The sequence below is a fragment of the Etheostoma cragini genome, chromosome 11 (genome assembly GCF_013103735.1).
Source record: "Etheostoma cragini isolate CJK2018 chromosome 11, CSU_Ecrag_1.0, whole genome shotgun sequence".
NCBI lineage: Eukaryota > Metazoa > Chordata > Actinopteri > Perciformes > Percidae > Etheostoma > Etheostoma cragini.
Genome location: NC_048417.1, coordinates 23052428 through 23079540, shown reverse-complemented (window position 1 = coordinate 23079540; position 27113 = coordinate 23052428). Strand labels below are relative to the sequence as shown.

General features: G+C 38.8%; 3 protein-coding genes across 11 annotated transcripts; 1 reads left to right on the top strand and 2 right to left on the bottom strand.

The window, feature by feature from the left end:
- Nucleotides 1-1083: 1083 nt before the first annotated feature.
- On the bottom strand, nucleotides 1084-14149 carry parp14rs1 (poly(ADP-ribose) polymerase family member 14-related sequence 1). Of its 2 annotated transcripts, none has more exons than XM_034886130.1 (17): nucleotides 13902-14149; nucleotides 13666-13772; nucleotides 13046-13076; nucleotides 11594-11875; nucleotides 9907-10131; nucleotides 7531-9785; nucleotides 6565-6795; nucleotides 6065-6286; nucleotides 5581-5659; nucleotides 5051-5212; nucleotides 4673-4735; nucleotides 4255-4431; nucleotides 3819-4037; nucleotides 3102-3716; nucleotides 2728-2864; nucleotides 2234-2408; nucleotides 1084-1909 (listed from the first exon to the last, which is right to left on the bottom strand). In XM_034886130.1, exons 1-17 carry the CDS (start codon nucleotides 14074-14076, stop codon nucleotides 1626-1628), a joined length of 5439 nt encoding a protein of 1812 aa, XP_034742021.1. In that variant the 5' UTR covers nucleotides 14077-14149; the 3' UTR covers nucleotides 1084-1625. The 2 variants fall into 2 exon arrangements, with proteins under 2 accessions (XP_034742021.1, XP_034742022.1); XM_034886131.1 differs by having other exon boundaries at nucleotides 1626-1909; nucleotides 5051-5197.
- On the top strand, nucleotides 13673-21212 carry parp9 (poly(ADP-ribose) polymerase family member 9). 4 transcript variants are annotated; one of them, XM_034886137.1, is made up of 8 exons: nucleotides 13673-13694; nucleotides 16596-17468; nucleotides 17810-18025; nucleotides 18317-18532; nucleotides 18844-18904; nucleotides 19222-19733; nucleotides 19960-20119; nucleotides 20322-21212. In XM_034886137.1, exons 2-8 carry the CDS (start codon nucleotides 16611-16613, stop codon nucleotides 20594-20596), a joined length of 2298 nt encoding a protein of 765 aa, XP_034742028.1. In that variant the 5' UTR covers nucleotides 13673-13694; nucleotides 16596-16610; the 3' UTR covers nucleotides 20597-21212. The 4 variants fall into 4 exon arrangements, with proteins under 4 accessions (XP_034742028.1, XP_034742027.1, XP_034742029.1 ...); XM_034886136.1 differs by lacking the exon at nucleotides 13673-13694 and adding an exon at nucleotides 13971-14223; XM_034886138.1 differs by lacking the exon at nucleotides 13673-13694 and adding an exon at nucleotides 14090-14342 and having other exon boundaries at nucleotides 19225-19733.
- On the bottom strand, nucleotides 20861-26141 carry faima (Fas apoptotic inhibitory molecule a). Of its 5 annotated transcripts, none has more exons than XM_034886144.1 (5): nucleotides 26012-26141; nucleotides 24879-25026; nucleotides 24538-24766; nucleotides 23039-23088; nucleotides 20861-22754 (listed from the first exon to the last, which is right to left on the bottom strand). In XM_034886144.1, the coding sequence occupies exons 2-5, from the start codon at nucleotides 24990-24992 to the stop codon at nucleotides 22605-22607; spliced, it is 543 nt and encodes a 180-aa protein (XP_034742035.1). In that variant the 5' UTR covers nucleotides 24993-25026; nucleotides 26012-26141; the 3' UTR covers nucleotides 20861-22604. The 5 variants fall into 5 exon arrangements, with proteins under 5 accessions (XP_034742035.1, XP_034742034.1, XP_034742033.1 ...); XM_034886143.1 differs by lacking the exon at nucleotides 26012-26141 and adding an exon at nucleotides 25251-25359 and having other exon boundaries at nucleotides 24879-25027; XM_034886142.1 differs by lacking the exon at nucleotides 26012-26141 and adding an exon at nucleotides 25214-25354.
- Between the last annotated feature and the right edge of the window lie 972 nt (nucleotides 26142-27113).

The window sequence follows — 27113 nt, the reverse complement described above, 5'->3', positions numbered from 1 at the left end:
TCGATGCCCCCCTAGCGGCCACAACCTTAGACCAGCCAAATATCCAGTCCTCCCCAATCACCAAAACAATTACAGGCTATGGTGAATGTTATTCTGTGAACGTGCAGTTTTTCATATGATTTTGTTACCGTAAATGACTTTGTGGCTGCGCCAATCTTCAATAAACCATCGTCATAGATATGATAGTAGATCAGCTGTAGCCTAGTATCATTTCTGTTATCTGCGAAGACCAAAGGCTTGACCTTTCACTATCTCGGTAACGAGACAATCAGGACATCCCTGGAGATAAAAGTCAGAGGGAAATGATGCAGTGAGACCTACAGATGGAGCCAGAGTCCAGCACAGAACCCAGCCTCATTTTAATAAAGCTGTGTAACAGTAAGTCTGTGATTTCCTGGCCTGTCTGTATACTACCGCCTCACACAAGAGGAACAATAGTCATGCATGCTCTGTTTAGGACAACGAAGCTCTTAAACTTTAAAATTTCAAGACCTAGAAAGCTGACCCTTTATGAAAGTGTTTGAAAACGTGTGAACATAAATGATCCTGATTGAGGTGATGCACCTGAAGATATCATTTCAAAGTACAGTATTCTAAGGAAACTTTTTTTTTGCTGATTCGTTTTATATTCCCTTGGTAAATGTTATTATACAAGAAAACTACTTATTGCCCAGTACTAGAAATAAATGATAAACTAAATTGCTTTCAGAGTTAAAATCGAACCATGATTCAACATCAGGTGATAAAATATTCTGTAAATAAACAGGTGTTACATGTAAAAGTAATGGAACAATAGTTAAAAAACGTGATAAGCAGGCTTTTTCCTTTCTTATTAATGTATGTGTTTAGGTTGTATTTGTTCCTGTACAGTATGGACATTTCAAATTTTCTTTTAAAAATATACTGTATATATTCAAATGGTTATATAAAACTAGAAACAAAATAGTGAAAACAATGGTAGTGAACAGGGTTTAACATAGATACAAAGATATGTAAAGAATAGGTTTGTTCTAAATAAAAATGGGTTTTGACGGTTGAACACAAATACATATACTACATATATCGAAAACAATCAACACAGTGTGCTTGTATTAACTTTTATTTGTACATGGTTGTTTACTGGGACAGCGGTAAACTTTCAATTTTGCTTTTAAAACCAAAAGTGATTGTTAACCTTAGATACACGTGCATACGCAGACGAGTTCTTATTATCCCGTGATTTCCTGGAACAGAGCAGGTACTTTCCAGCAGCCTCCAACATACCACTAACAGTGTGAAATGTTCAGTTCAATTACACAGTGCATAACATATGGGCAAATATGTGTTTCAACAACCCTCTCATTGTCCTTTCATTATTTGAGTTGTTTGGCTTAACTATTCTGTAGTATGATAGAGATATGTTCAAGGCACTATATCCCACTATTATTACCTCCATAACTGACCCTGGGATTATTACAGGTTGCTTGTAAACTAAATTATATAACAGAAGTATCAACCAAATGTCAAAAAAATGAAGAACATGACTTAGCGGATGATTCATAGCAAACACTTATTTATGTTAGGTGTATGTAAGGCAGAGTCAAATGTAAGGCATTTATATTGAGTTAAGGCTCAGTGCATGGCTGTCACTTGAATGTAATCAAATATTCAGGATAAGCATGGTTGTCGTGGAAGATAACAAACATGGAGGGTCTGGCCACGTTGTCCACGACACTGTCGTACTTCTGAACGGAATTGGCGGTCTTGGCCGGCGGCTCGATCATGTGTTGTTGTCCGAGGGTGAAATCCCCGGTTAGTACTCGACAGAGGTACATGCACTTCTCCCCACTTTGATTCGGCTTGGAGTAGGTGTTGGAGGCAGAGTAACTAGCATTGACAGCAAAGTATGTGCCATTGCCATAACAGGCAGCTGGAAATGCAAAATGCGAAGTTAATCTCTGAGGTGGTTCCGTTTTCTTATTCTTTATTTTGTCAAAGTAAATATTCAGAAATAACAACTGTAGTATTCTAAACATCCATTAAAATTAAACTGGGACGGTAACTTTTTTCTAAATACAGGTTTCTTGTAATTGTTGTAAAGCAACTGAGGTACAGTATGACCAAACCGATCCTAAAATACTACTATTATTACTAATCAATACTAGTAGGGGGGCTGTATCACACAGGACTTATTACAGGATGAGGACATTTTGGGACTAAAAAATGTCCCATGTTTTCAACTTAAACTTCTCACCGTTCTTTCCTGCGTAACTCCGGTTGAAGCCGTGCTCGTTGATGTAGTTCACCGTGCTGTGGCAGGTACCATGGAAGAGACGTTTCTCGTTGTTCTGATGATTGTTTCTCCGATCCATGTCACGCTTCTTGATCTGTAGACTCTTCCACAATACAGGGTTCTGGATCCTCTCGATCTAAGAGGAGGGAAGAGTACATCATTAAGTGTCTGAGTTTATGTCTATTACATTATCTGTTTGTCCTGTATCATGGATTTTTAATACAAAAAAATTGATGTATTTTTAATGTCAATGTCAATGTATATACATAGCAAAGTATAAAAACAACTGGGTTGACCAAAGTGGTCCAAAAGGTTAAAACAACAATAATTCAACAATTGAATACAGAGTGCATCGCAAAGTGGAATAATTCCACTTGACCAGCACTTTTGAAGTAGATTTGAAAAATAAAACACAAATAATTCCATACACTGAGTCCATGGTGAATGCAGTCTACCTTAATAACGGTTTGTTTGCATGTAGCCTGGAACAGATTCAGAACTTCATTGTGCTCCGTCGTCCCGGCAGCGATGGGGACAGCATGACAAGAGACGTTGGCTGGCATTACGTCCCAGTACTCAGGCATGTCTTCATCTAGTGGCATAACAAACAATTTCAGTTTTTGCAAAACAATTTGTTATTATATATAATTATTTTTTTCAAACAAATAATATATATATAATAAATATACTGTATATACAGTGTTCATTCATTTCTGGTTTACTTATTCTGTCTGGTCCCCCTGTGTTATTGTTGATGTTAGGCAGGACACAGAAGCACGGCTGCAACAAATAACATGTTTCTACTTATCAGAGGTTACAGGTAAGATACCTTTTAGTTTGTCAATGCGCTTTATCTGCAGGGTGCGTCCCTGGTTATCAGTGGCTGGTCCCTTTGGCATGGTGACTGTGTAGTCTTGACCCTGGATTGTAACTTTTACATTCGACAGCTGCTTTTCCAATGCTTGCTCAAGATTGAAGTTTCCCGTTTGATCAAAGCTCTGGAACTTTTGCCCCTGCTGCAGGTACTGCCATTCTGCCACTGTGCCCGCCAGCTCCATTTTCTTCATCAGCTCCTCCTCATCCCTCGTCACCCTCAGCATCTTATGGATCTCGTGGCTGGCTTTGAGCACGTCCTTGCTGAGTCCCTTAATGGTGACTGAGGCCTGGGACATCTTGTTCTCTATCTTTATTGCCACGCCCATGGTCTTCTGGATGTCAACAATGCGCTGGTGGTCCACATCAGAGAAGTTAAGTATGGCGTTGTCTTGAATGCACATGGTGTCTTGCTCGTTGGATAATAGGTCGTTGATCCACTTCTTGGCTGAGTCTACTTTTGCCTTTGTTTCACCGCAGATGTCAAAGGCAGCAGGGTCCACTTTCAGAGCCTCAATGACAAAATCACCCTTTTTCTTTGGCTTGTCATCACTTCCACTAATGAATAATGCTGCAAGATCAAATTCCAAGATCAAAATCCAAAAGTAACATTTAAAAATGATAATGGTTTGAAGAATATGAACACCAAAATGATTCTCGGCATTGTTCTTACATTTGATTTTGGAGCCAATGGATCCCAAGAACCCTCCTGTACCTTTCGGGTCAGTGGCTTCTCTTTGTTGCATACTGTTGCAGAAGTCTTTTAGCATGGGTGGCTGGAAAATAACTATCCGAATCGTCTTCAGGGGGCCGGATGGGTACTGGCTCAAGACATCAACCACTGCATCTAACATAGCATCTGCCACTTGTCTTGCCTGCACATTGCCTTGACCTGAAAGTACAGCATTAATTACTTTTGCTACTATTTGTGTGCAGAAGCCCAAAAAGGCACTATCCAAATTTAAAAAAAGACACTGACACATTGAAGAAGCTGTAATTTCTAAGTTTTGTACTGTACATGTACACACGCCCCTCAACCAAGAAAGTTTTAAAGATATACATGCCAAGACTTGACAATTGATTAACGCCACTTCCTGCATAGATCTCACCTGTGCCAATTGCAGGAAATGAGACAGAAGTGTGTGAGTTTTTCACACACATTTGCAGTGCATCTTTCACAACCTTGTTGATTTTTCTTGGGTCCGTCTGTCCAGCTAGGTGGAGGATCTTCTTACACTTGAGGTTGCCTGGCTGGGTTATTATCATGCCTGTGTTGGGCTGGGCACCTAAAGGTGTAGACAATGGATTTCAATGCCTTTGAACCTTTGAACCCACCCACAGTTGGGGTGTGTGTGTGTGTGTGTGTGTGTGTGTGTGTGTGTGTGTGTGTGTGTGTGTGTGGGCCATTCTCAGTTATGATTACAGAATTGGATTAATAAGTAACCCTTTATCCATGTCATTAAAGTTCTAAGCAAGGAGATTACTATACTGTGTTTGGTATTTCTCTTTAAAAAAATGTTTCCTTACTGAGGTTTTGGCATTCTGCATCAACAGCCTGACCAGCTGCATCCATAATGGCCTTTGATACGCCTAGAAGAAAGACAAACACGATAGTGTATAGAAAATCAATAAATAATAATATATAGATAAACAGATATATATATAGATAGATAGATAGATAGATAGATAGATAGATAGTTAGCTACTTTATTCATCCCAAAGGAAATGTTAGTATAATAATATATATACATATATATATTTATTATGTGTTGGCTTGTAGTGGATAGTACTTTTTAAGACATCATACCTCTCGTACTCTCCACTTCATGTACATATTTATTTTAAATCTAAAAAGTCTCTAAAATTATTTTTGCATTGGTGAAACAAGGCTAAGCTATCATTTACCTGACTTAAGAGAGAAGGATTCATTTGTGGAGTTGACGATGACATCACTGGTCTCCTTGGTTATGTCTCCCGTGACAACCTGTACGGCCACACTTCCCATTTTGGTCTCATGCATTCCTGAGCTCGAGACAACTTTAGAGAAGGGACCTTGAGACAGTAGACATGGGAAAAGAATTAACAGTGGTGCAAAAGCCCCTTAAATAACGCTTTTTAACACAAACCCTATTGAGGATTTTCCTCAATAGGGTTAAATTAAAATTACAAATTAGTCTATCGATAAAAAATGCATTACTTCATCATTACTGAATTATTTTTAATCATTCAAATAAAGCAATGTTTTTCTCAATTTCAGCTTTATAAATGCTAAGCTCTGCCTGCTATTCTGCATATTGTTACAAAATAAGTATGTTTTTGTTTGGTGTATTCAGTCTATGTTTCAGTCAATAATTATATGCTGTTTTCCTTACACATTTCAAAATACAGCATTATAATATAATTGCACGTTAAAATGTTGCAACAATGTCGCCTACCTGTACTTTGTGGGGAAGTCGTGGGCAACGGACCAACCAAGGCACTGGGGAACATCTTTGTAAATTCATCACTAAAAACCTGGAGACAGAAGCACGGAGAGACCTGATAACAAAACACTCACAAATACCACAGAACAGAAGAAACACAAACACGGAAATGGCTGCCTCTTTGTCAACAGTGGGGTAGGGGTTAGTTATTATTAATGGTTCATACTTTTATGGTTGGCATTTTTCAATGCATGCCCCGGTCCCTTACTGACACACAACACAATAAGGTTATGTCTATCAATTATTATTCTACAATAATAATTTAAGTCTTGTGCCATCATTGTTTTGTGCACTATTTCAAGTGTATTTCAGTGCTTACAGGCAAATTAAACAAGAGTCAAATCTTTAAATTATAATTTTAAATGAATCTAATGTCAAACCTTGTTTGAGTACTAGGGGCATAGAAGTACTATAGAGCTTGTTTTTCTTTCCTTACCTGGATAGTCCGTGCATCTTGTGAGTAAATGATGATCACAACCTTCTTCAAGTGCTTAGGTTTTTTCTTACTGCTAAACTCTAAGACCTCTTCCAACATCAATGATGCTGCAAGGTCTTTTGGGAAACCCAAGTTTCCAGTGCCGATGGCAGGGAAGGATATGGAGGTCAGACCACCCTCCTCTGCCTTGCCCAGGCAACCCCTGTAAATGTCACTCAAAATCTGGAAGGCAAACATAAATGCTATTAATATCTAGGTAACATTTATCAAAACAACCCCTGCAACAAAGATATGACTTGTGGCCACAAACAGAGCAGACAATAAACTGAAGGCAATCTGTGTTACACAAGTTAGCTAGACAATGTTTTACTATAATGACATGCAGAGAAAGGTAAGAGAAAGAATGTGTAGATCTGAGGTATACATTTGGGATTATTTATTTTTGACCTTTCATCAAATTCCGATTATATATAGAAAATATACATGATGTAAGATGTTACCTTGTCAGCTGTGCCTTGTCCCTTGTCCCAATGAGGTGCAACTACATGAAAGACCTTCTTGCTCTTCAGCTTGCAGCCATCAGTGACAATGATCTCACCGACATTTCCAGTGGCATCATTTTCATCAACCAACTGCTGAAGTTCGGTTCCAGCCATATTTAGGATGGCATTGGAAACTGCCCCTCTGTTCAGTGCAAGATCTTCAAATACAGTATTCACAATCACCTCCGTCTAAGAATATGTAAACAAAATGTTATTAGTTGCATGTTCTTACTTTTACAACATCTTTATTTTTAGATAAAGTAACGGAAGAGTCAAGAATCAGGGCTGTAAGAATCTCACAAAAAACATTCAAGCCCCATTAGACTACATTCAATAATGGGGATACTAAACCCTTGTGTTGTCCTGTAAGTGTTTTACATCAGAAATATGGATTTCTTTCAACCAAATTGCCCAAAAATAACATGGATGATTCCATACAACATTCTTCAGGTAAAATTAATGATAACTTTCGTTGAATTTTTTGGGTGTTTTTTTAAGTCTTATAGAATTTAAATTTTTTTGTTGTTGACATATACCCATCTGTGATCCACTCAACATCCTCTGATCTTAACCATTAGCTAAAATAATTCATAGTTTCTGCCTTTTTAACTAAAAACTTACATATAATTTGATACAAATTAGGTTTGTTTACCATGAATTCCAAGAATAATTGTAAAAACCTATTATTAAACCAGCTCAGTTTTTTTTTTTTTTTTTTTAAGCACCAAAAGCATGGAAAAATAAATCAGAAAAAGAGATTTACAATTTTGACCTGGAAGGTCAAGTTCATGGTTAATGGGAGGACAACACAAGGGTTAAAGGCTAGAGTCTGGAGTTAATGTTACACACTGTGTAAGTAGGTAGTCCCTCTGCATGAATGTTTCACTCTTCAATCAACTGTTACTGTTAGTTAATTGAAATTACCGTGGCATTCTCGATATTTCCTTTAGTGAGAGTGATGTCCAAGCCTTCTTTGGTCCGCACTTGACCCAAGCAGTTTGGGTCAGATCCAGCCTGTTTCCCAGGGGACGACTTGGTAGTCTTGTTGGGTGGAGCTTTTTGAGAAACACTGACACCATGATTTCCAATCTCCTGTCGGACAGCTGCCTCCATAGCCTTAACAGTGTTGTCGTCATTGTTCACAAAATGGATCTTCTTCAGGGCGTTGTCGTCGTACTCATCGCAGTGTTCTTTCACTGCTTTGACGATGGTTTCTGCACACAAATTAAGAGGAAAGCCTTGGTTCCTGCTGATGGCGGGCAAAGCCACAGAGATGCAGCCGTTCTGTGCAGCAAGTTCTAAGCTTCTCTTAACAGTTCTTTTCAACTGAGCCACAGGCTTCTGGGGATGGGCTGGATCAAACTGGGGTCCCACTGCATGGATGACTTTTTTGCAGCAAAGCTGCCCGCCTGCACCAGTTATGACACTATCTCCAGGCTTAAGCTGTCCATTCAAGTTAATTATTTTGTCACACATATCCTGCAACTGAGGGCCAGCAGCATTAAGAAGTGCTAGTGAAAGACCTCCCTTATGTTGCAAGTCCTGATTAGAAGCATTGACAACTGCATGCACAGGGTAGCTGCACATGTCTGCTTTGCAAACGGCTATTTCCACTCCATCAGGTGTCTGAAGCTGATACACAGGCTTAGGTACGTGTCTGTGGGCCGCGTCGTCCTGTCTACCCCTAGTCTCATCAACCAGCTGGACCAGGCAGCCAGTGTCATTAAAGAGTGAGGAAACATACATGGCTTCTTTATCCTGAAAGAACTTCTTCACTCCAGGCATGGGGACTTTTAATCTTTCAAAGAACAAAGAAGAGACCAGGTTTTCCACAAAGGTCTTGCACTCTGTGACATCAACTCTAGAACCACTGAGACAGATGGCCTCCTTTTGGTAAGACACCTCTACGTTTTCTGCCACTTCCTCCAACCAAGATGTTTCATGTTTTTTAATGTATTCAACTATGGCGTTGGCCTTGACCACAACACTTTCTTCAACTTGAGCATTCTGAGTCAAGAAATCATCAAGTTCACGGCTAACTGTTATGACTCTATCCTTGTGGCCAGACACCACCACTTGTTGCCCAGTAGTGTTGATTTGAATTCTTCTGCATGACTTATCGTCAGCATTCTCCCATTGATTGACCAGGTCCTTCCACTCTGGCTTCTTCAGGACATTCATGTCTTCAACATCAGTGTATTGAGATATTAGCAGCCTCCCCAGGTGGTCTGCAGCATCTTTCAGATCTCTGTCGGAAGAAGAAAGGAGCTGCACCCTGTGTGCACTTATCTCAATTGCAGCATTTATTCCATCGGATATAAGGAGGTTATTTATAAGCTCCTCTTGTTCTTCATCCTTCAACAAGTCAAGCACATAGTTATCTATTTCTAAATTCTGTCGTTTTAAGGCCAACGTTGCATCATATATGACTTTGCTTGCTGCCAAAATCTCATCGTTAAAGCCAGTTAGCATCAAATCCGAACTCTCTTTCCTAGATGACATTTTGAGTTCTGGGTACACTTGTAGCAGCTTGTCCTGAAGACCGTCTTGAGACAGGATGTGGAAAATTGACGGCGACACTTTGATCTCTTGGGTCACGCTCATTGTCTCCCTCCTCACCCTTTTGGCAATCTTGTTTACAAGTTCACAAAGAGTTTGCTCTAGTCTGTTGACATCAGCCACAAGACCAACCACTGCTAAGACACCACCGACTTTATCAGGCACCACAACCACATCCTCATTCAGTAGCATCTCTCTGATCTTCTCCTCACACTCTTCCCACACTCTCTCTGGCTCTGGCTGAAGCTTCAAGGATTTGAATTTTGACAGAGCTTGTGCAAAGGCTGACTTTACAGTATCTCTCCACTCTTTGATGATGGCTTCGGCATTCTTTTCCTGTAGTAGTGACGATACGGGGCTCAGGCACACAGTAGGTTTGGTGAGGTTTACACTGCAGAAGTCTTTTGCCAATTGACTGTGAATGCTCTCTGCTGCTGATTGATTGTCATTTAGGTATCTCCAAACAGCGTTGTCAATGGGTTCTGAGACAGCAGCAGGTAGTTTTAGTGAGGGCTTATCTTTTCCATAAAGGGCCGTTCCCAAAGATATATAAAATGGATACACTTTGATCTCTTCCTGCTTGATGTAATGCTTCTTCTTCTTCATGATTTTCTGAACAGCTATGGGTGGGAAAATTCAAATCAATTCTCACATTGTTGAATTTGCTAGAATTCATATACAAAGTGGCAATTTCTAATGACATACAGTACAATATTTAATGTGTATTGTAATTTGCATTACCTTTAAGGTCTGTAAAGGTGATGAGGCCAGATTGCCCTGTTTCCATAAGCACAACTTTTTCCACATCCCCACCTGCATTCTCAAAATAAAGGCGAAGGAGATCTTCACTAATATTTTGCATGTATTCAACCACAACTTGTTTTGTGAGTTCAAGAGGCCGGACTGATAGTCCCTGCTTTGCAAACGGCCTGTTTTCGGGGCATCTTGTCAAGAAATCAGTGTTTTCTGTGAGATAGTGATAAAAAGGTAAGGTAGTTAGGCAGTATCACTTTTAAAACACAAAAAAATAAACAGCGCTTTGTGCTTGCTTTCGTAGCATAAAGCATCAGCCTTGTGGGGACCTTTCTTCTAAAAGGAGTCAAGTTTTATGAGCTGGTCCAAATTTTGTTTGTATCTCAAGTGATGAATATTTTTCCCTGAATCATGCAGGCCTAATTGACAGCCAGCCATAATGTAATAAAGTAATGAGCCAAGGAACGTAACAATCGGCCAACAAATGCAGGGAAAAAGACGACTGCTTGCCTGCAAACGTCATTATTAAAAAACATAGCTTTGCAAATATTTGAATAGGGGAACTATATATGAACTTTGTTTCAAGATACAAGGATTCAAACACAGGCCTGTAACAATTATTAAATTTTTTTTACTTTTTATTTTACATAACTGCCGTTTCTTTGTTTAACCTCAATTAATTGATAACATTAGCTAAGGTCTTGAGGCTTATGACTGGGAATTGTTGACTCTTTTTAGATGTGCAAAATTGTATTTATATAAAAGTCATTATTGGCCAGACTATATATCTTTATTATTTAAAATTTTTGTTGTTGGCTCACCCAAACACGTTCATAGCTACAGAAATGACAAGGGGGGATACAGTTAGTAAAAATATTTCTGAAAATAATGAGGCATGGTTATCTTTATAGGTTGTTTACTTAAGTTATTAAATTATGTGGGTGATCACATAACAGGGATATAACAAAAAGTTGTATCCCGGAATGCATCCAAAACATTAATTTGTTATAAAAAAGTAATAAATCAATTAATATTTTCAGATTTGACTGATTATATTGTTAATTGCAATTATTTCTGATACAATTAATTGTACATTCAAATTTGGAATTGTTACAGCTTTATTCACACAATGCATTTTGGTGGAAAATACTGAATTTAAAAATAACTTTATTTACCAGAAAATTAATTTCAAATCACTTTAATTGTTCAGCGGTAATTTCATAAAAAAGTACATTAATTTGTCAGGTTCTATTGCATTGCTGATAACAAAGTGTATATTCTGGCATATATGGCCCTTGTGTTTACTGCTGGCAAACAGGAGGAATGTTATATTGGTTACTAGTATTTACCATGAGGACACCTCTATGTTCGTCATCTGTGCTGCTGCAGAAAGTCATGGTTGTGGGTAACATTTGTAATAATTGACTTAGCTAGAGCCATCAGCTGTCTATTAATGTATGTCATAAAGTCATGTTTTCTCATGTAATTTCTTTTGCAGCAGAAGCTGTTTTGCGTTATTTCCTAATGAGGGTGAGGGCTGCTGAATATTATACAAGTGCATCTGTGATCGTCTCTAACATGAAAACCTCAACATAAAGTTATCTTTTTGGAAGAACTATTGTATGATCACACACCCACACACACACACACACACACACACACACACACACACTACCTTTTCCACTCTGGAATGTCACCACAGCAGAGGCGATGCCAGGAATGACTTCCAGAGTGAAGCTTTGGCTGGCAGATGAAGAGTCAGGATCCTTTAAAATGTTCTCCACCAGCATCTCCAAAAACTCCTGGTTCAACTTCTCTGGAATATTTTCTAAAACAGCCGAAGTGGAGCATAGCTCTTGGTCTGCGGTCTCATCTTCTCCGCCTTTCGCCTCTGAGTGAACGGCCGCAGGTGTGCCTTCATTGGTGCTCAACTGCTTGTTGATCACAGCAACATTGGCTGTTAATGAGACATGAAGGTTAAGTGACTGAACACACATCCGGTTTGGCGAAGTACTGCAAAAGAGGAAGTACTGCAAACCTGCATTCTATCTGAATTCCAGCAGGGAGCAATACAAAACACACTCTTATTGAGTTATTTAAAAAAGGTGAAAGAGAGAAAGAGGGAGTGCTAGAGAGAGCGGGAAAGAATAAGTGGAGAACCATACAGAGGGAATATAAATTGAAACTAACTGTATTTGTGCTTATGTAATATACTTGTCTGAAAAAAAAGTTAACAAGTGCCCAAATGGTTCAAAGCCCAGTATGAAAGTGTAGCTATCAGTGGAGTTTTTTAATGCATGATTAGAAATCATCAGAAACATTTTTTTTTAAAGTTGATTAACAGCAATAGTTAACAAGCTGTCCTTAAGAAAAATCAAACCTGGAAGATAAAACAAAAAGCTACAATGAGAATAGCTGTAAATAAAGATGGTGGCTTCTTAAGTTTGGAAGGAGACAGTAATCGATCTGGCAAACTCCCAGGTACTGTAAAGAAGATGCTTTTTTCAGGGAAATAAATTTAACCCTGTGCATTTTTTTAGCTGCTGGCTTGTGATGTCTGTTTTCTTGGCTTTTATTTCATTATTACCTGAAAAATTCATGGTTAAATTTGCTACTGCTGCAACAATGTGCGTCTGTGTCATTTAAAACTGTACGTATTCATCTTAGAGATTACTAATTGAGAAGACATATCTTTCTGAGTTGAGGAATGCCTTCCTGTTTTCACGTCAGTATTTTTGAATGGTGGGCCGCAAAATGATCACAGAAAAGTGTTTGTTTAGTGCTGGTTATATCCAGATATATTTATAAAGACAACAGTGGTTAACAACTGAAACTAAGTTTTTGCTCAGTACATACACAACCAAATGATTAACTTGTTATTAGAAGACTACATCTTACCTATGGATAAAACTGACTGCTGTTTATGGAATTTTAATATTAAAGCTACCATAAATTCCATTAATTACATAGGCTACTGTACTACATGAGAAGATGTGGATGTATGTTTCTGTTTGAATCTGTTCAGGTAACAATCCCATATCAAAAATAAGTAAATATTGATGTTTAATCTGATCTAAGGAAACTCACTGTTACAGAGTAAGACACATTTATGTTAAAGAGTACTTACATGTCTTGTTAAGTCGGTCGGATGGAGCTTCCTGTATAGGATTGGAAAGGTATAAAAATGAACCCTGTGTAATAAATGTATAAATGGAATCTCATGCAACCAGTTTCCCATGGCACAATGACCTAAATGTCAGCTCTGGTTTGAAAAGGAATGAGTTTTTGTGTCACGGAGTAAGGTCCTTACACAAGATCCTTCCCATGTTGTTTGTGCTTCTGATTTGGACCTCAAAGATACCCAAAAAGCAAGAACTGATTACATTATAAATCTCAGAATGTGTCACCATCTTAAGTGTATGATTAATCACATGACTACAGTGAAATGGAAGCCGTACAAACTGTTCTCTTTTACTGCTTGCCTCCCACTTATAACAGCCCTGATCAGATTCAGGGAAGGGAATGATCGCGCCAGTCAGGAACATAGACTGTTAATACACAGTCTATGGTCAGGAATGACATGTCATTGCTATTTAATTTGAGGACAGGAGCTGAATGTTATAGGAAACGATGGCAGATTTAACTTGCTTCGTGACCTCCCCTTCCCATGGAGGCCCCCTTAAAACCCAAATGACAACATAGTCTGCTCAGGTGGGGCCTCAAACACCTTTTTTTTTGTACACTGACCTGCGTTGTTGTTGTTGTCTCATCGGTAGGTAAGCGAACTGTCAACTTTAACACGCCTTTATCCAAACTAATCTGATGTTCCTCTTTCCCCAAAACGTTTCGCTGGTCTGTGGGACAAAAAACATTCAACCACTCTCAGTAAAGAAATTGACTTATAATAGTAGTATCAAAACTTTACGTGTTAGACAAGGGAAAGTAGGTAATTGCGACGGTCTAGTTTATCAGGTCCAACTTACCCTCCTCTCTGCGGAAGCGCAACACCGCTGTGCTGCTGCCATTTTCATACTCAACTTCACAGTCGCCACCGTTAGATTTCTTACTTTGAAAATATTTGACTAATTTGTTTTTTAGTCTTGGTATGTTGTTTTCTTCGAGCCGCACGAGCAGAGCATACGAATATGCGTCGGCCATCGTCGCTGGTCCAACAACCTCTGTCCTGCTTTACTTTCAGTTTTGTTTCTTAGGAAATGAAACGGTGACTTGTGTTAATGGCTTTGTCGTCGACGGTGGCCATGAAGTGTTGACGCAGAATGAACTGCAGCTAAAGACAGGACACACGTAACCTATTATTGATGGAAAACCACCCGTCAAATTAAATCAGTACACCTCAACATCTTAACCCCGCACCCTGTACTGTTTCGCTCTCTGCATTTCCTCGTTACTTTCCAGCGTGGTGGGTGAGTATCTTTATATCACAGAAACACTTTCGTTGGTCTTTGAAATTTGTTGAAATTAATATAAGTGTCCAAATACACATTGCACTTAAAGTGTGGACTTAAACCTAGCTAGGTTAGCACAAAGCAGTTTGTTTTGTTGTTTCGTCAGCAACGTATCATCTCGCCCGCTCGCGCTGATATACAAAAAAAATGGCGGTTAATCGTACGTATCTAAACCAATAAAAAGGTTACAGTATGTAGTATTCCAACCTCTTTGTCTAAACTATTTTGAAAAGTCACAAAAATGCTTAAACTTTGAGACGAATACATAATAGTATGTGTCTTTTGCACCTTTATGTAGCGCGGTGTTCATGTACGCTGTAAAAAATAAGAACTTACTTGATGTCACTATAATGCAAAGCAAACTAGATTTTTAAGCGCAGTGCAATGGCGAGCCACTCAAGTGAGGCAATTGCAGGACATCAGAAAACAGGGTTTTGGGCAAATGTTTTTTTCTCTTTTTTAGTTTACAAATCTTACTTTTTACAAAAACAATAAAACCCAATATATTTCTTGTATCCTAATTCCCAAGGGGTATAACAAGCATGGTAGTGCGTATTCTATTCTTTTTGTAGTATTATGGCATGGGAACACCTTTTGCTCCTGTCTTTTTGAGACAGCTGATTGAGTATAAGTGGGATAACCGTGGTTATTGTCACTCTCTCCCTCTACTGGAGGGACAGGAATACAGCACTTACGGTATATCTGTCTGTCTTATATCTGGGTCTTGTTAAATTATTTTCCACATCATCAAGAGTGTGTGTCTGCAGACCTTCACTGTGGAGTCTTCACTCCAATTCATAGTAAAATATTTCAGACCTGATAACAATGTCAATAGCAGTGAATTAAGCTTTGTATTAAATGTTCAGATTATCACATACATTCACAAAATGATGGTGGGTTCCTGGTGCTTGGGCAACAGCTAACACAGCAGCATCAGCAAAATAGCCTCAGCTGAAGATGTGATTCCCAGCCGGTCTAATATTAGCTACACACTAGGGGTGCAAGATATATTGAAAGTGTCGCAATAAGTATGCAATATTTTGTTTTGTTTTTTGGGGGGAGCAGTGCGTCCCGTCCGTTGGCTTTTTGATTTAGAGCTTTCCTGTAATTATCATGTTTTATTGGCCAGTTACCATGCCACTTGCGTATGTTAGTTAGGGGTGGGGGATACAGCATAGTATCGCGAGATTTTCAGTGGCAATACTGTATCGCTACACATACGCCAAGTGTCTGTCTTTTATTAGATATGTGTTGGCCAGTTTGTCTGCTTAACAATCCCATTTTTTTAAAATTTATTTTTAAACTGTAGTGATATGAACAAACAGAGGAATGTATCTTTTTAGATAAAACAGATGTTGATGATGTTTCCTTTTGGGGACACGATTTGAAATTGGGAAAAATTAGAACTTGGAAAAAAGGTTAGATATTGCAAAATATTGCATAAAATTGCAATATGGTTAAAATCGCCATAATATCGTATCGTTGCATAATGTTAGTGCATGTCAGCACGAGGGTCCACTACGCTACAAACCTTATGTAGCGTACTACGTATGTCCAGATTTCAACAGAGTGACGGTGTAAGTGAAGAAATAGATAGAAAGTTAAAGTCTTTTTATATTATGACAGCCTGTTGAAAGTAATCTTGTGTTGTAAGAAAACTTATATAATTTGTTAAATCTATTTAAATGTGTTTTCCTGTAACTTGTGTAATTTTACATGCTTAAAAATATCTAATTAATATCGATATTGCAATATTCATAATTTTTGCAATATCACATTTTGTCAATATTGTGCAAACCTACTACACACTTAGTTTATAGGGGAGAGTTTTACCTGGGAAATGATACAATGCTATTAAAAGAGCTATAATGTGGTGCATAATATCAACAATCAAATAATTTACGCAGATTTTCTTAAATGAAGTCTGTGCTGCTCCTCCAGTTTGACTGATAATCCTATTTTGTGCCTCACCTACTGTTACTATTGAAACATTTTAAAGACACTGACAATCATTTCTCATCCGCCATAGTAATTTATTACATATTCGGCTTAATGTATTTATTGAGCATGTAAAGACATTATCAAACATTGATTTGTGCTTTTTGTCTTGATTCACATTAAAAGTGATGTATTCTAGTGCTGTGTATCAAATATATTAACCACGTACTGGTGTCATTGTAGGATCAACTCACACACAGTGTTTTTCCATAGCTCTGTTTAGGAACCATGGCCAGTAAATTAGATATTCCTCTAAATGGACCTTCGGTCAACATTGTGAGACGATGTGGGTCTGCTCTGAGTGATGTCCTTCAAAGCAAATTTGGATGTGTGGCCACATTTGATGGTGTGGATTTTGAAAGAGGTCTGGGCAATGCGCAGCAGAGAGGGCCACCCGTCACCCCAGAGAAAAGGTTTACTGTGACGATACGTGGAGGTGTTCAGGTGTCTGTGTGGAAGGCCGATCTCACCGATTTCCCGGTGGATGCTGTTGTGAATGCTGCTAATGAGCAGCTTCAGCATAATGGCGGCCTTGCTCAAGCTCTGTCCATTGCCGGGGGTGGAAAAATCCAAAAAGACAGCGACGATCACATTAGCAGGTACGGTAACTTGAAAACAGGAGATGCAATTGTCCTTGAGGCTGGGTCCCTACCATGCAAGAAGATAATCCATGCTGTGGGCCCATGTCTATCAGTATATCACACTAAGTCAGATGTTTCGAGGGCTGAACGGCTGTTGGTGAAGGCCATCGAGAGCATTCTTGACAAAGTTAAGGAAAATCGTCTGCAGTCTGTGGCCATTCCAGCTATAAGCTCCGGTTTGTTCCACTATCCCCTGCCAGACTGTGCAAACACCATAGTGACAACTGTGAAACGCTACTATGAAGGTTCCCGCTTTTCAGCACATCTTCCTAAAGAAATCTTCCTTGTGAACAATGACGAGCCTACGGTCAAAGAAATGGAGAGGGCCTGCCTTCAGATATTAACCAACAGCAGAACCAGAGGAGATGCCAAAACCTCGACACTGACTGTCCAGTTAGGAAATGTCCACCTGACACTGAAGAAGGGCAACATTGAGGAACAGCAGGTAAGAAGCTGTAATGTTTCTTTGTTAATTTGTAAATTATTTACCTATTTTAGACTGTACAATGGGGCTGATTGTGTAAACAAATAATTCTATTTATTTTTTCACATTGTCAGGAATATTTACTAACACGCTTTTACTACTCTTTTATTCACAAACATGCACTAAAGCAATAACAGTAACTGCATTGAACCCACTGGTCAGCATGCAGTTACTGCATCTTATTAGCTTCTCCATTGTTTAAGGAAAGGAAAAATATTAAAGTCACAGTATGTACCTGTCACAATCTGCATGTTTTGCATTTCATGTACCAACTATGTTGTTGTTTTTGTTTGTTTTTTCAGACAGATGTCATTGTAAACACTACATCATTTGATCGAAACTTGAGCATTGGTCAAATCTCCAAGGCTTTATTGCGGAAAGCTGGTAATGGAATGCAAAAAGAAATTCTTAATGCCCCTCTGCGACAATATATCATGACAACAAAACCCTACAACCTGCTCTGTAAAGAGGTGTATCACACTTGTTGCTCTGATAAATGGGAAAACGCAGCGCAGCAGGTACAGTATAAATTTAACTGTTATGGGTTTTTTTAAGTGAAGTGATAGTTGTTCATAGTCTGATATATCCCAAACTGTAAATAAATGAAATATGTTACATCTCAAAAACAAATTCTATCTCCTAGTAAATTTGTTCATATTTTTCTTGATTAAGAGAGGACATATTTAAAGTGTCATTAAAGGGCGCAGATGATTATGGAAAAGAGTACTAAAAGGCTGTTAAGAATCGTAACTATCTTATACAAAGTGTTGGAGCTTGAATGTGTCTGGCCACTGATTCATTTCTTACAGACTCTTTACAGATCAGTATTGGACTGCTTACGGTTGGCAGCTGCAGCTAAGCACAAGTCTATCGCCTTTCCCGCCATCGGCACCGGAGCCCTCCGGTTCGGTAAAAAAGAAGTTGCCCAGATCATGTCAGATGCAGTGGCCCACTTCGCCCAAATGTCCCAAGAGAAGATGGAAGTTCACTTTGTCATATTTCCTTCTGACAACGACACATTTAAGGTTGTATTGCAAAAATACTTTCATGATATTATATGACCGTAAATGCAAGTTACAATTATGTAAATGTGAAATCTGTATTGTTTTAGTTAAATATAACAGTAATATGTGTTAGGTGGAAAGTGTTTTTTACTGTGGTGTGAGACACTCCTGCACCTGCTGAGAACTGTCGACCGGGTTGGTCCGGTCACACAAGTTTAGTTGCCAATACTGTCTAACTTACTAACTCAAGAAATGCAATATATTTTTTGTGAATGTGTCTCATACAAAATGGATAAATACATTGATATGTATTGATGACCTACTGTTTTTAGGCTTTTGACGGACAAATGGGATATCTCCAGCAAAAAGCATCTCATCCAGACTTTACACACGGTAACACAATAACTGAGTTCTCACTCATGTACACAAAGGTGTTTTTTGATGCAAATACTTATGGAATGCCATGTACAACTTGAAGCATAGCAGTGCAGAACCCTCTTTTTGATTTAAGAAACAAACTAAATCTACATTGTCCTTGTAGTGACATCTATGTCAGCGTATAATTTCTCTTTATTGCAAAGGTTGCTATAGAAACCAGTACATCTAATATAGGATAGCTAATGTTAAAATGACCAGCATAGTGGAAATGCATGTTTGACCAAACCTATTGCGGAAAAGATTAAACGAAAAATAATGATTTGTAATTGCAGCAGTGGACATAACGATGTCGTCCCAGCCAGCATTTAAGTCCAGAGATGACTTCCGTGGCAAAAGAGCTCTCCCTCAACAGATCAGCCTGATCGGCCCCTCTGATGAGACAACACGTGAGGCTGAGCGTTGGCTCAATGGCTTTCTCTTACGAACCTCTGACACTGTTGTTATCCGCAACAACTTCATCCAGCACTTTGGTGAGAAAGAACATCTGCAACTATCCCGTCTAACCAAAGAAGGGGTTTCCATTGAGGAGTCCTTTGAGAACGGTCGTGCTGGCATAACTGTAAAGGGGAATTCAACTGAAGAGGTCGTAGTCGCTGGGCTGCAGGTGGAGGCCATGCTGTGCAGCATCCAGACGGAGTTTGTCACAGAGGAAGAAAATGCCATGCTTTGGGCTGTGTTGACCAAGGATGTGTCCTTTGAAAGAAAGACAGTTGACCGCTCAAGCCCAGAGTTCTCAGAGAGATTATCTGCATTCAAAAAGCATGGGGTGCTGCGTATATTGAAGGTACAGTATACATAAATACAACATGCTTGGTGTTGTTTGGGAAACTATGAAGCCTTGTTGTTTAGTACATATCCCAATTAGGTTGTTAATGTCGTCATATGGTTTCATATATTTGACTTAATCATGCTACACAGGCAGCTTCCAGGTGTTTAAATACTGTTAGTTGTAATTACCTACAAGTGTCTTATTTTAAACCCCTGTGACCAATGAAATATTTTATTTTTAGGTGGACAAAGTGGAGAACCCTACACTGAAAGTGCTCTTTGACCTCAAGAAAAACCAGCTCCACTGCTCCAGCACACAAAAGATGTTTCAACGCATACCTGCACAGTTCTGTGGGATGGTTAGCCACATTGGATTCCATGCAGAGTACGCACCACCCGATGGTATGAGAATGTGACTTCCTAGGAATAGCATATGATAGTGAAAAGAAATTATTTCTGTTAGATGATAATTTTCTAGTTTTTTTTTTTTTAATTAGAACGAGACTTACATATACAGAACACTGTTAGAAAAGGAATAATAGCAAAAACAATAAAGCTTACAGTTATTCTTTTTTTTTTTTTGTGTATCTTCCTCTTAATATAGAGCCAGCATATGGAGAGGGCATTTACTTTGCCGGCACAGTGGAGAAGGCCATGGAAGTGTGGAAGGAGCAAAAGGAGGAGTATCTGCACTTTGTGGAGGCTGAGGTGCTAACAGGAAACTCCACCCCGGGTAAACCAGGGCTCATTCTGCCACCTGCTGTGGGGACAGATCCACTAGTCCTGCACGACAGTGTGAGTGGAGGACCTGATATCTCGGTCATATTTAGCGGTTATCAAGCTCTACCCACATACATTATCACCTGTAAGATAGTCTGAAGACGGGTTTCTTCCCTGTTTCCTCTGGCTTTATCGTGTTGTAAGGAACAAATACTAGTGTAGCAATGCTTACCGTACTAGAGGAAACTGGACAAAAGGAAGTTAAGATTCTTCTGAAAACAAGATTGATGTGCATTCTTGATTCATGTAATTGCTATTAGAATAAACATTTTGCATTACTTTTTAAAATCATATAATCAAGGCCATAACTACAATATTAGCTTATATTCAGCTTGACTTAGATGTCATTCGTTTTGAGCATCGGTATCTTACTTCTTTCATTACTTGTTTATTTTTGGGTGACTAGATTAAATTTATAGCAACAATAGCATACTTTTGCTACTGGATGAGCACTTTTTAGTGGCACCACATGATACCATACATGAAAACGTTGTATACAGTGATAGAAATAAAAGTGATTTTATTTTGTTTGGAGGACAACTTATATAACCCTTCATATAACGGGCAAACCTGAAAAGCTTTGGCTACAAAAACCTGATTGTAAAATTAATGTAAATTGTTTATAAAATTATCAAAGTCAACATGGAAATTGCGATGAAGCCCATTGGGGCAGCTGGTTGTCTAATGCTGTTATCAAAATTAAAGAATGTTACACAAAAAAATCTATGAATTAGTTTTTTGTTGAAAGAATTCCGCAACTGACATCTAATCAAGTCACAACACTACTTGATTAATATGGAAACATTACATGCCTTTTAATACTAAATAAATACATATAATGACATTAATAAAACCTTAGCCTTTAGCTGCATGAAGCAGTCATCAGTTGGCCACTTCCACAGTTGTCATGGAGACCTTGGTGGACTTTTGAGTTCATTCTTTTGTTCAAACCTGATTATGGTTTTGTGTTTTCACTGTATTTATATCTATAAGTAAATGCTTCTTTTCTCAAATGAAAGTATTTGAGATGTATTGGAAACATTTTCAACTTTTATTTTCTGACCATAACTTTATAAGAAAATGTTTAGCTTAAAATCTGTGTCACCACAACATCTGGCCTTTACATAAAAAAAGAGACTAATAATTTGACAGCAAAACAGATTTCCACACATCTCTGAGAATGACACAGAGTCTCCAAAATAGGTCTGGATATCAGTGACTTGCTTCAGCTGTCTATATGATTTATTACTGGCAATAATGTCACTACTTAAGGATTGTCTATGAAACTTCAGCGTTTCAATTGTATACATTGTACCCGAGAATGTTTGACACATCTTCAGCAGTCTCCCAAAAGCTAATTACATATTACTGTAATACCAGCTGGCTGGACCAATCACAGAAAGCTCAACAGAGGAATCAACAATGATCACTTCTGAGAATGGAAGTAATAATCTTGTGGCCTGCTAATCCCCCTGCTGCGAAATATTGAAAAATACAAGAAGTGAGCATGAAGAGCAGGGAGATTAGCTAGAGTCTGGGGTTCACTGCTTATCTGTAAAGGGGGAGGTTGTTTTCTCCAAAATGACAACAGGTGCAGTACATCTCCGAATCAAGACAATGTCGGTCTTATCCGCTATGACCTAAGTGAACATCAGCTGCAAAATGTCAACAACCACAGGTCAAACTGAGCCAGACTGAGTCAAATAAATATGACACGTCTGGCCTCTAACGCTGATAACATTACTCAAATTGATAGCATGTATATAAATATCAATCTACAGTACCAGTTTACAACTCAAAGTTTTTCAGTGTGAAGTTGCATTTTAATACCGTAAATCCCTTTTTGAGGCTGAAATGTCTAGCTGCAATATATTTTGTAAAACTGCCCAGACTGCAGGTCCTGTCTTCAACCCTGGCTATACTATATCAATTCTAGAAGAACCCTTACTGGACCAATATATGGCCACCAAAATATAGGAGCGTATATTTCTGTCAATTGGTCCCCGACTGCGACTCTACTCTACACTCTGCCTCTATTTCACATAGACACAAAGTCACACGAATGAGCCACCTCACTGCTTCCATACAAATGTAAACGCACATAGAGTCACTCTGTGCATTCAGCTATCTCTGTGCCATCCACGAGCAGTGTGTGAATGATCCCGTCTCGTCTCGTCCCGCTGCTCACAGCCTTCACGCAGCAGTTGTGGTCTCCAAGTGTGAAGTGGGTTTCTGTGCCGTCATCCACAAACTCCCCCTGCAGGTGCAAATCAGACAAAAAAAAGCAATCTGTCAGTTCCATGTTGTCGGCTCTGGAGCTGCTGTGTATGCAGACGTCTGTAGAACCCCACGATGTTTGAGGCTTTCTGCCCAAAGAAGTCATGTTTATCGTGCTAGGGTTTCTGACTTCAGGAGACATGCATTCTCAACTGTTGATTTGGATTTCCCTTGACACCACAATTAAAATAGGATGTTTTAAATGCACTGGTGTATCTTTTTATTGCATTACAAATCAGTATCAGGTACTGTTGTTGTACTTACTGCAGTCTCAATGTTTTGTCCATTACACCAAACGTCCATGGTGTCTTTCTCTGAAATCACAATTAGAATCAGAAAAAGGTTTATTGCCACAGTAAGTTACACTTTGCTTTGGTGATTGGTGGATACATAAGGTAAGAAATTAAAGAACTTAAATAGACACTGAATCAATGAAACATACCACTGTTATATAAAACAGTGGTATGTACTGGCAATAAAAAGCATTTGAGGACTACCAGTTAAAAGTTGCTTAACACGTCCCAGGGTGTGTACAGCTTTGTTTGAGTTATTTGTTAGAATGTTGAGAATGAATGAGTTCATGTGATCATCAGGTGGTGTTCCAGGAAAAGAGAACAATGCCCTGGTTGGTATCTGTTCTGTGGATCACTTGCAGCCTTTTCCTGAAACATAGCTCATCTAAGAATAGAAAAGATATCTAGAATATCTACCCTCTTTTGAATAATAGTAAAAATGTATGTATGCATACAGACTGTGGTCAATGTAAATCAAGTTATACACATAGTAGTAGTACATAAAGACATAGTAGAAACTCCAACCAATCCGCTTTTACGATCCGAGACTTATGTTTGTCTAGAGAATGATTCTGCAAACGTTTTTGTTCATCTTCAAAAGATTCCTTCATCTTAAAACATTTAACTTAGTGCAGCTAGCATTTTTGTAAAACGTACATATAAAACAAATTTCTACTTAGAATGGTGTAGAATCTCCTGATGCCCATGTCGTCTCCGATCCGATCGGGACTTTGCTGTTGAGATGTATGGACATTTACTGCCAACATCCAAGTTGTTTTGGGCATCACGGAAGTCAAATGAATGTAGAATCAATGTGAGCCTCAGAACTAACTAAATTTTTCTCAGATCTAATGACTGACGATGGTCCCCCGTGGATTTCCTTAGCGAGATTGGTCTTTACGCTTTTTGAGGGGTATTTATGTTTTAGATGCAGGTCTGGTAATAATATTGGTCCAAAATGATGCAAAAAATAGCTAGATTTTTATTTATTTATTGAAAAATGTCTATTTTTTTGGGAAGAATCCCTAAACCGCCCACCAAATATGTGCACCCAGATCTTCCATAAACCTAGCTAGGAAAAACATGTGTTTATGGCATTCTAATGAACATCACTTCTTATGTGTTGTAAATACTTCAGGTGGCATGCATCCTAATCTACTGTAAGCAGGATACTATGAGGATATAAAATGGATTAACTAAGATGCCAAAGTTGGCTGAAGATGGTTCAGGGCTTAAAGCTGTTAAAGACCTTAACCTTAGCTCCAATATAATGTTAGTGGATAGTTCTGAAGGGGCAGAAGTCACACTTTGCTAATTATCAATCCGATTTCTATCCTGATGGATAAAGTGAACAGACAAAGCAACCCATATACTATACTGTCAGGTATATCATCATAATAAGCAATGACATAATAACTAGAAGATGAGGACAGTGAGTGTATAATGTACAAACACAAGCAGGGCTCTCACCCAGGACCACCCTGCAGTCAGTGCCGTCCAAGTTGAGAACCCAGGTGCTAGTGACCTTTGATCTGTTCTCCATGTACTTCTTCAAGCTCTTCCCGTTAATCTCTAAGGTGTACTCATAGGCAAAACCACTGACTGCATCAATGTTGATGGTTGCTTTGGTCTCGGATTTGCCCACATTGAATGCCTCCTTCCCCACAAGTTTGAACATCCAGTCCCGTCTCAGTATCTCCTGCAGTGTGATGTGAAATCAAACCATTAACAGCTGACCTTGTAATGAGAAGCTGTTGGACATTAAAGGGATCATAATTAAATATTGCATTACTAAAGAGCATGATCCATACCTTTCCATCAACGTAGATGACCCTTTTTCCGGTGGTCGTGCCATGTTCAAACTCTATCCTGTGGACTCCATCGCTCAGTGCAACCTCCCACACACCAGCAAGATCATTCGTCATCCTAACGTTACCTTCTTCAGACCCTGATGGAAACGGACAACAAAGTAACTAACGTTACACTTAAATGTCAAGGAAAATATATGACTAGCTAACGTCAACCCTTGTTTACCTAGTTGCAGGCTACCAAACGTGAACTAAGCTAACTGAGATGATGTTAGCTAGCAAATAACAAACGTGAAACCTTATAATATTTTTAGTGCAGGTATAAGTGTATCTCCACCTGTATGGTCAGACTATATTAACGTTATCTGAATACCGTAACTGGAGCGCATTTTACTAAAATAGTAACATCAGTTTACTGGTCATTGACGAAGGCTGACGATAACGTGGTAAGTTTTTGCTGTTTGTAGCATTACGACTTCCGTGTCAGGGTTTCTCTTTCACAATTATAGCTACAGCACGCAGTGTTTGAAACAACTGAACACTTTGCGTGTTAACAACAAGTTAGTTGGCTCTCGTCTTGTGTGAGGTTTCACATTCGCAGTACTACCATTAACATTAGCAAACCATATGTATGTGGCAAATATTCAACAGAGTAATGAATATTTTACCACGCCAGGATACATGTAGGTTTTTCTGTCGTGCATACGGCATAAACATACGGCTATGGACATACACACAGCCTCTACATTAATATTTTCTTGTATCAAAGTTTCAACTAAATAATAAATACAAAATAATAATAATAAATAATATAGCATATTTACTCTTCAGCAAGACTCATAAGAAAGTTACAAATTATGGGCCCTCCTTAAGCTTTACAAAGCACTTAAACATTAAGTTTAAAAAATATAATAAAAAAGGATAAGGTACTGGTTTTCTGTTCACTATCAAAAGTAGCTGGCTTCCATACAGGACTTTATTTTGAAAAGAAAACGGAAGCATATGCTGCGCCAATTAAGCTTTATAGCATCTTTTCAGTAGCTCAGACCGCTAATGTTACCTTGTTTGCTATAAGAGGATAACCTCAGACATGCGCTCTGAATTTAATCCTTCACTGTAGCTACATCTCGATTACCTTAATGCTGCTGAAGTAAGCGCTCTAGCTCACTGGTTAACAGAAATGATCAGCAGGCCACTTTATTCAAAGCTAGCTAGCTAGCTAGTTAGCCACTGCAGAGCGTCAACAGGCGAGTTGTGACTTAGTTGTTACTATGGTAACATGATATCCTCCAACGTACAGGCTAGATCACGCCTACTGGGGGGAAAAGCTTTTTAAAAAGGTCATTCGTGAGTCAATTAAGTGTTGTGTGTTGTAATATATGGATGTAACCAGGGTTCAAAGTTATCCCTTTTGTCTATCAACCAAATGGCTAGCAAATGTTCAAATTGTACTAGACACTCAATAAATCACCATTGTTTTTTGGCTGGTGAGTGAAGCAAATCTTGCATATTTTACCAGCATTTGGCTGGTGCTAATTTTGGACCCTGGTGGTAGCCATACTACTATACGCTGTAGAAAAAGTTGTAGCAAGAAGAATAAGGCATTCATGAAACCTGAGCCAGGGTGACCAACGGTCCACAACCAGCTGGAGTGAGATTCTGATTCTTAAAGAAGGTAGCCTACAACATTTCAGGTAGAGGAACCCCATTGTCAGTTTATCATTCTTTTCCACAACATTTCATGGGGAAATGATGTACTTTCTATTTCACTACATTGACCCACTGGTAGGCCAAAGCAGGTCTTGTTAGCTTTATTTTGACCAGCTTTAGCTATACAGCAGTAAACTGCTACTGTAGGCTACCCTGTAATGCATCAGAAATAATCCACTAATATGTTGAGTAAATTACTTGAAATACTTTTAGTATTTTCACATGGCAAAATGACATCCTTGAAACGGGCATGTGAATACTTGCTCCAGTACTGTCTGCCCTCACAGGTGTTTTCATTCTGACCTCTGTTCAGGTCAAAGTTCCCTAACATGTGCTATGGTTCAGTGACTGAATGATTTGGTGGAGAACGGCTCCATATTCTGGCAGAAGGGCCTTACGTCTAATGCTATGGAAATGATTAGTCTGGGTACTCGGAGGGAAAGTTGAGTGATAGATTGTAAACGATGGGGCGACCTCTAGCTCACCCAGTAGAGTCCTCGGCAGCGGCCCGGGTTCAAATCGGAGTCA

Excerpts from the sequence above, each read along its gene's own strand:
- parp14rs1 (XM_034886130.1), bottom strand. The coding sequence starts at position 14,076 with ATGGCCGACGCATATTCGTATGCTCTGCTCGTGCGGCTCGAAGAAAAC. Across the intron at positions 13,773-13,901 it reads GCGCTTCCGCAGAGAGGAGG|ACCAGCGAAACGTTTTGGGG; the intron begins GTAAGTTGGACC and ends TTTGTCCCACAG. Across the intron at positions 11,876-13,045 it reads CGACCGACTTAACAAGACAT|CCAATGTTGCTGTGATCAAC; the intron begins GTAAGTACTCTT and ends TCTCATTAACAG.
- parp9 (XM_034886137.1), top strand. The coding sequence starts at position 16,611 with ATGGCCAGTAAATTAGATATTCCTCTAAATGGACCTTCGGTCAACATT. Across the intron at positions 17,469-17,809 it reads GCAACATTGAGGAACAGCAG|ACAGATGTCATTGTAAACAC; the intron begins GTAAGAAGCTGT and ends TTGTTTTTTCAG. Across the intron at positions 18,905-19,221 it reads TCATCCAGACTTTACACACG|CAGTGGACATAACGATGTCG; the intron begins GTAACACAATAA and ends TTGTAATTGCAG.
- faima (XM_034886144.1), bottom strand. The coding sequence starts at position 24,992 with ATGACGAATGATCTTGCTGGTGTGTGGGAGGTTGCACTGAGCGATGGA. Across the intron at positions 24,767-24,878 it reads TCATCTACGTTGATGGAAAG|GAGATACTGAGACGGGACTG; the intron begins GTATGGATCATG and ends ATCACACTGCAG. Across the intron at positions 23,089-24,537 it reads TGACTGCAGGGTGGTCCTGG|AGAAAGACACCATGGACGTT; the intron begins GTGAGAGCCCTG and ends TTGTGATTTCAG.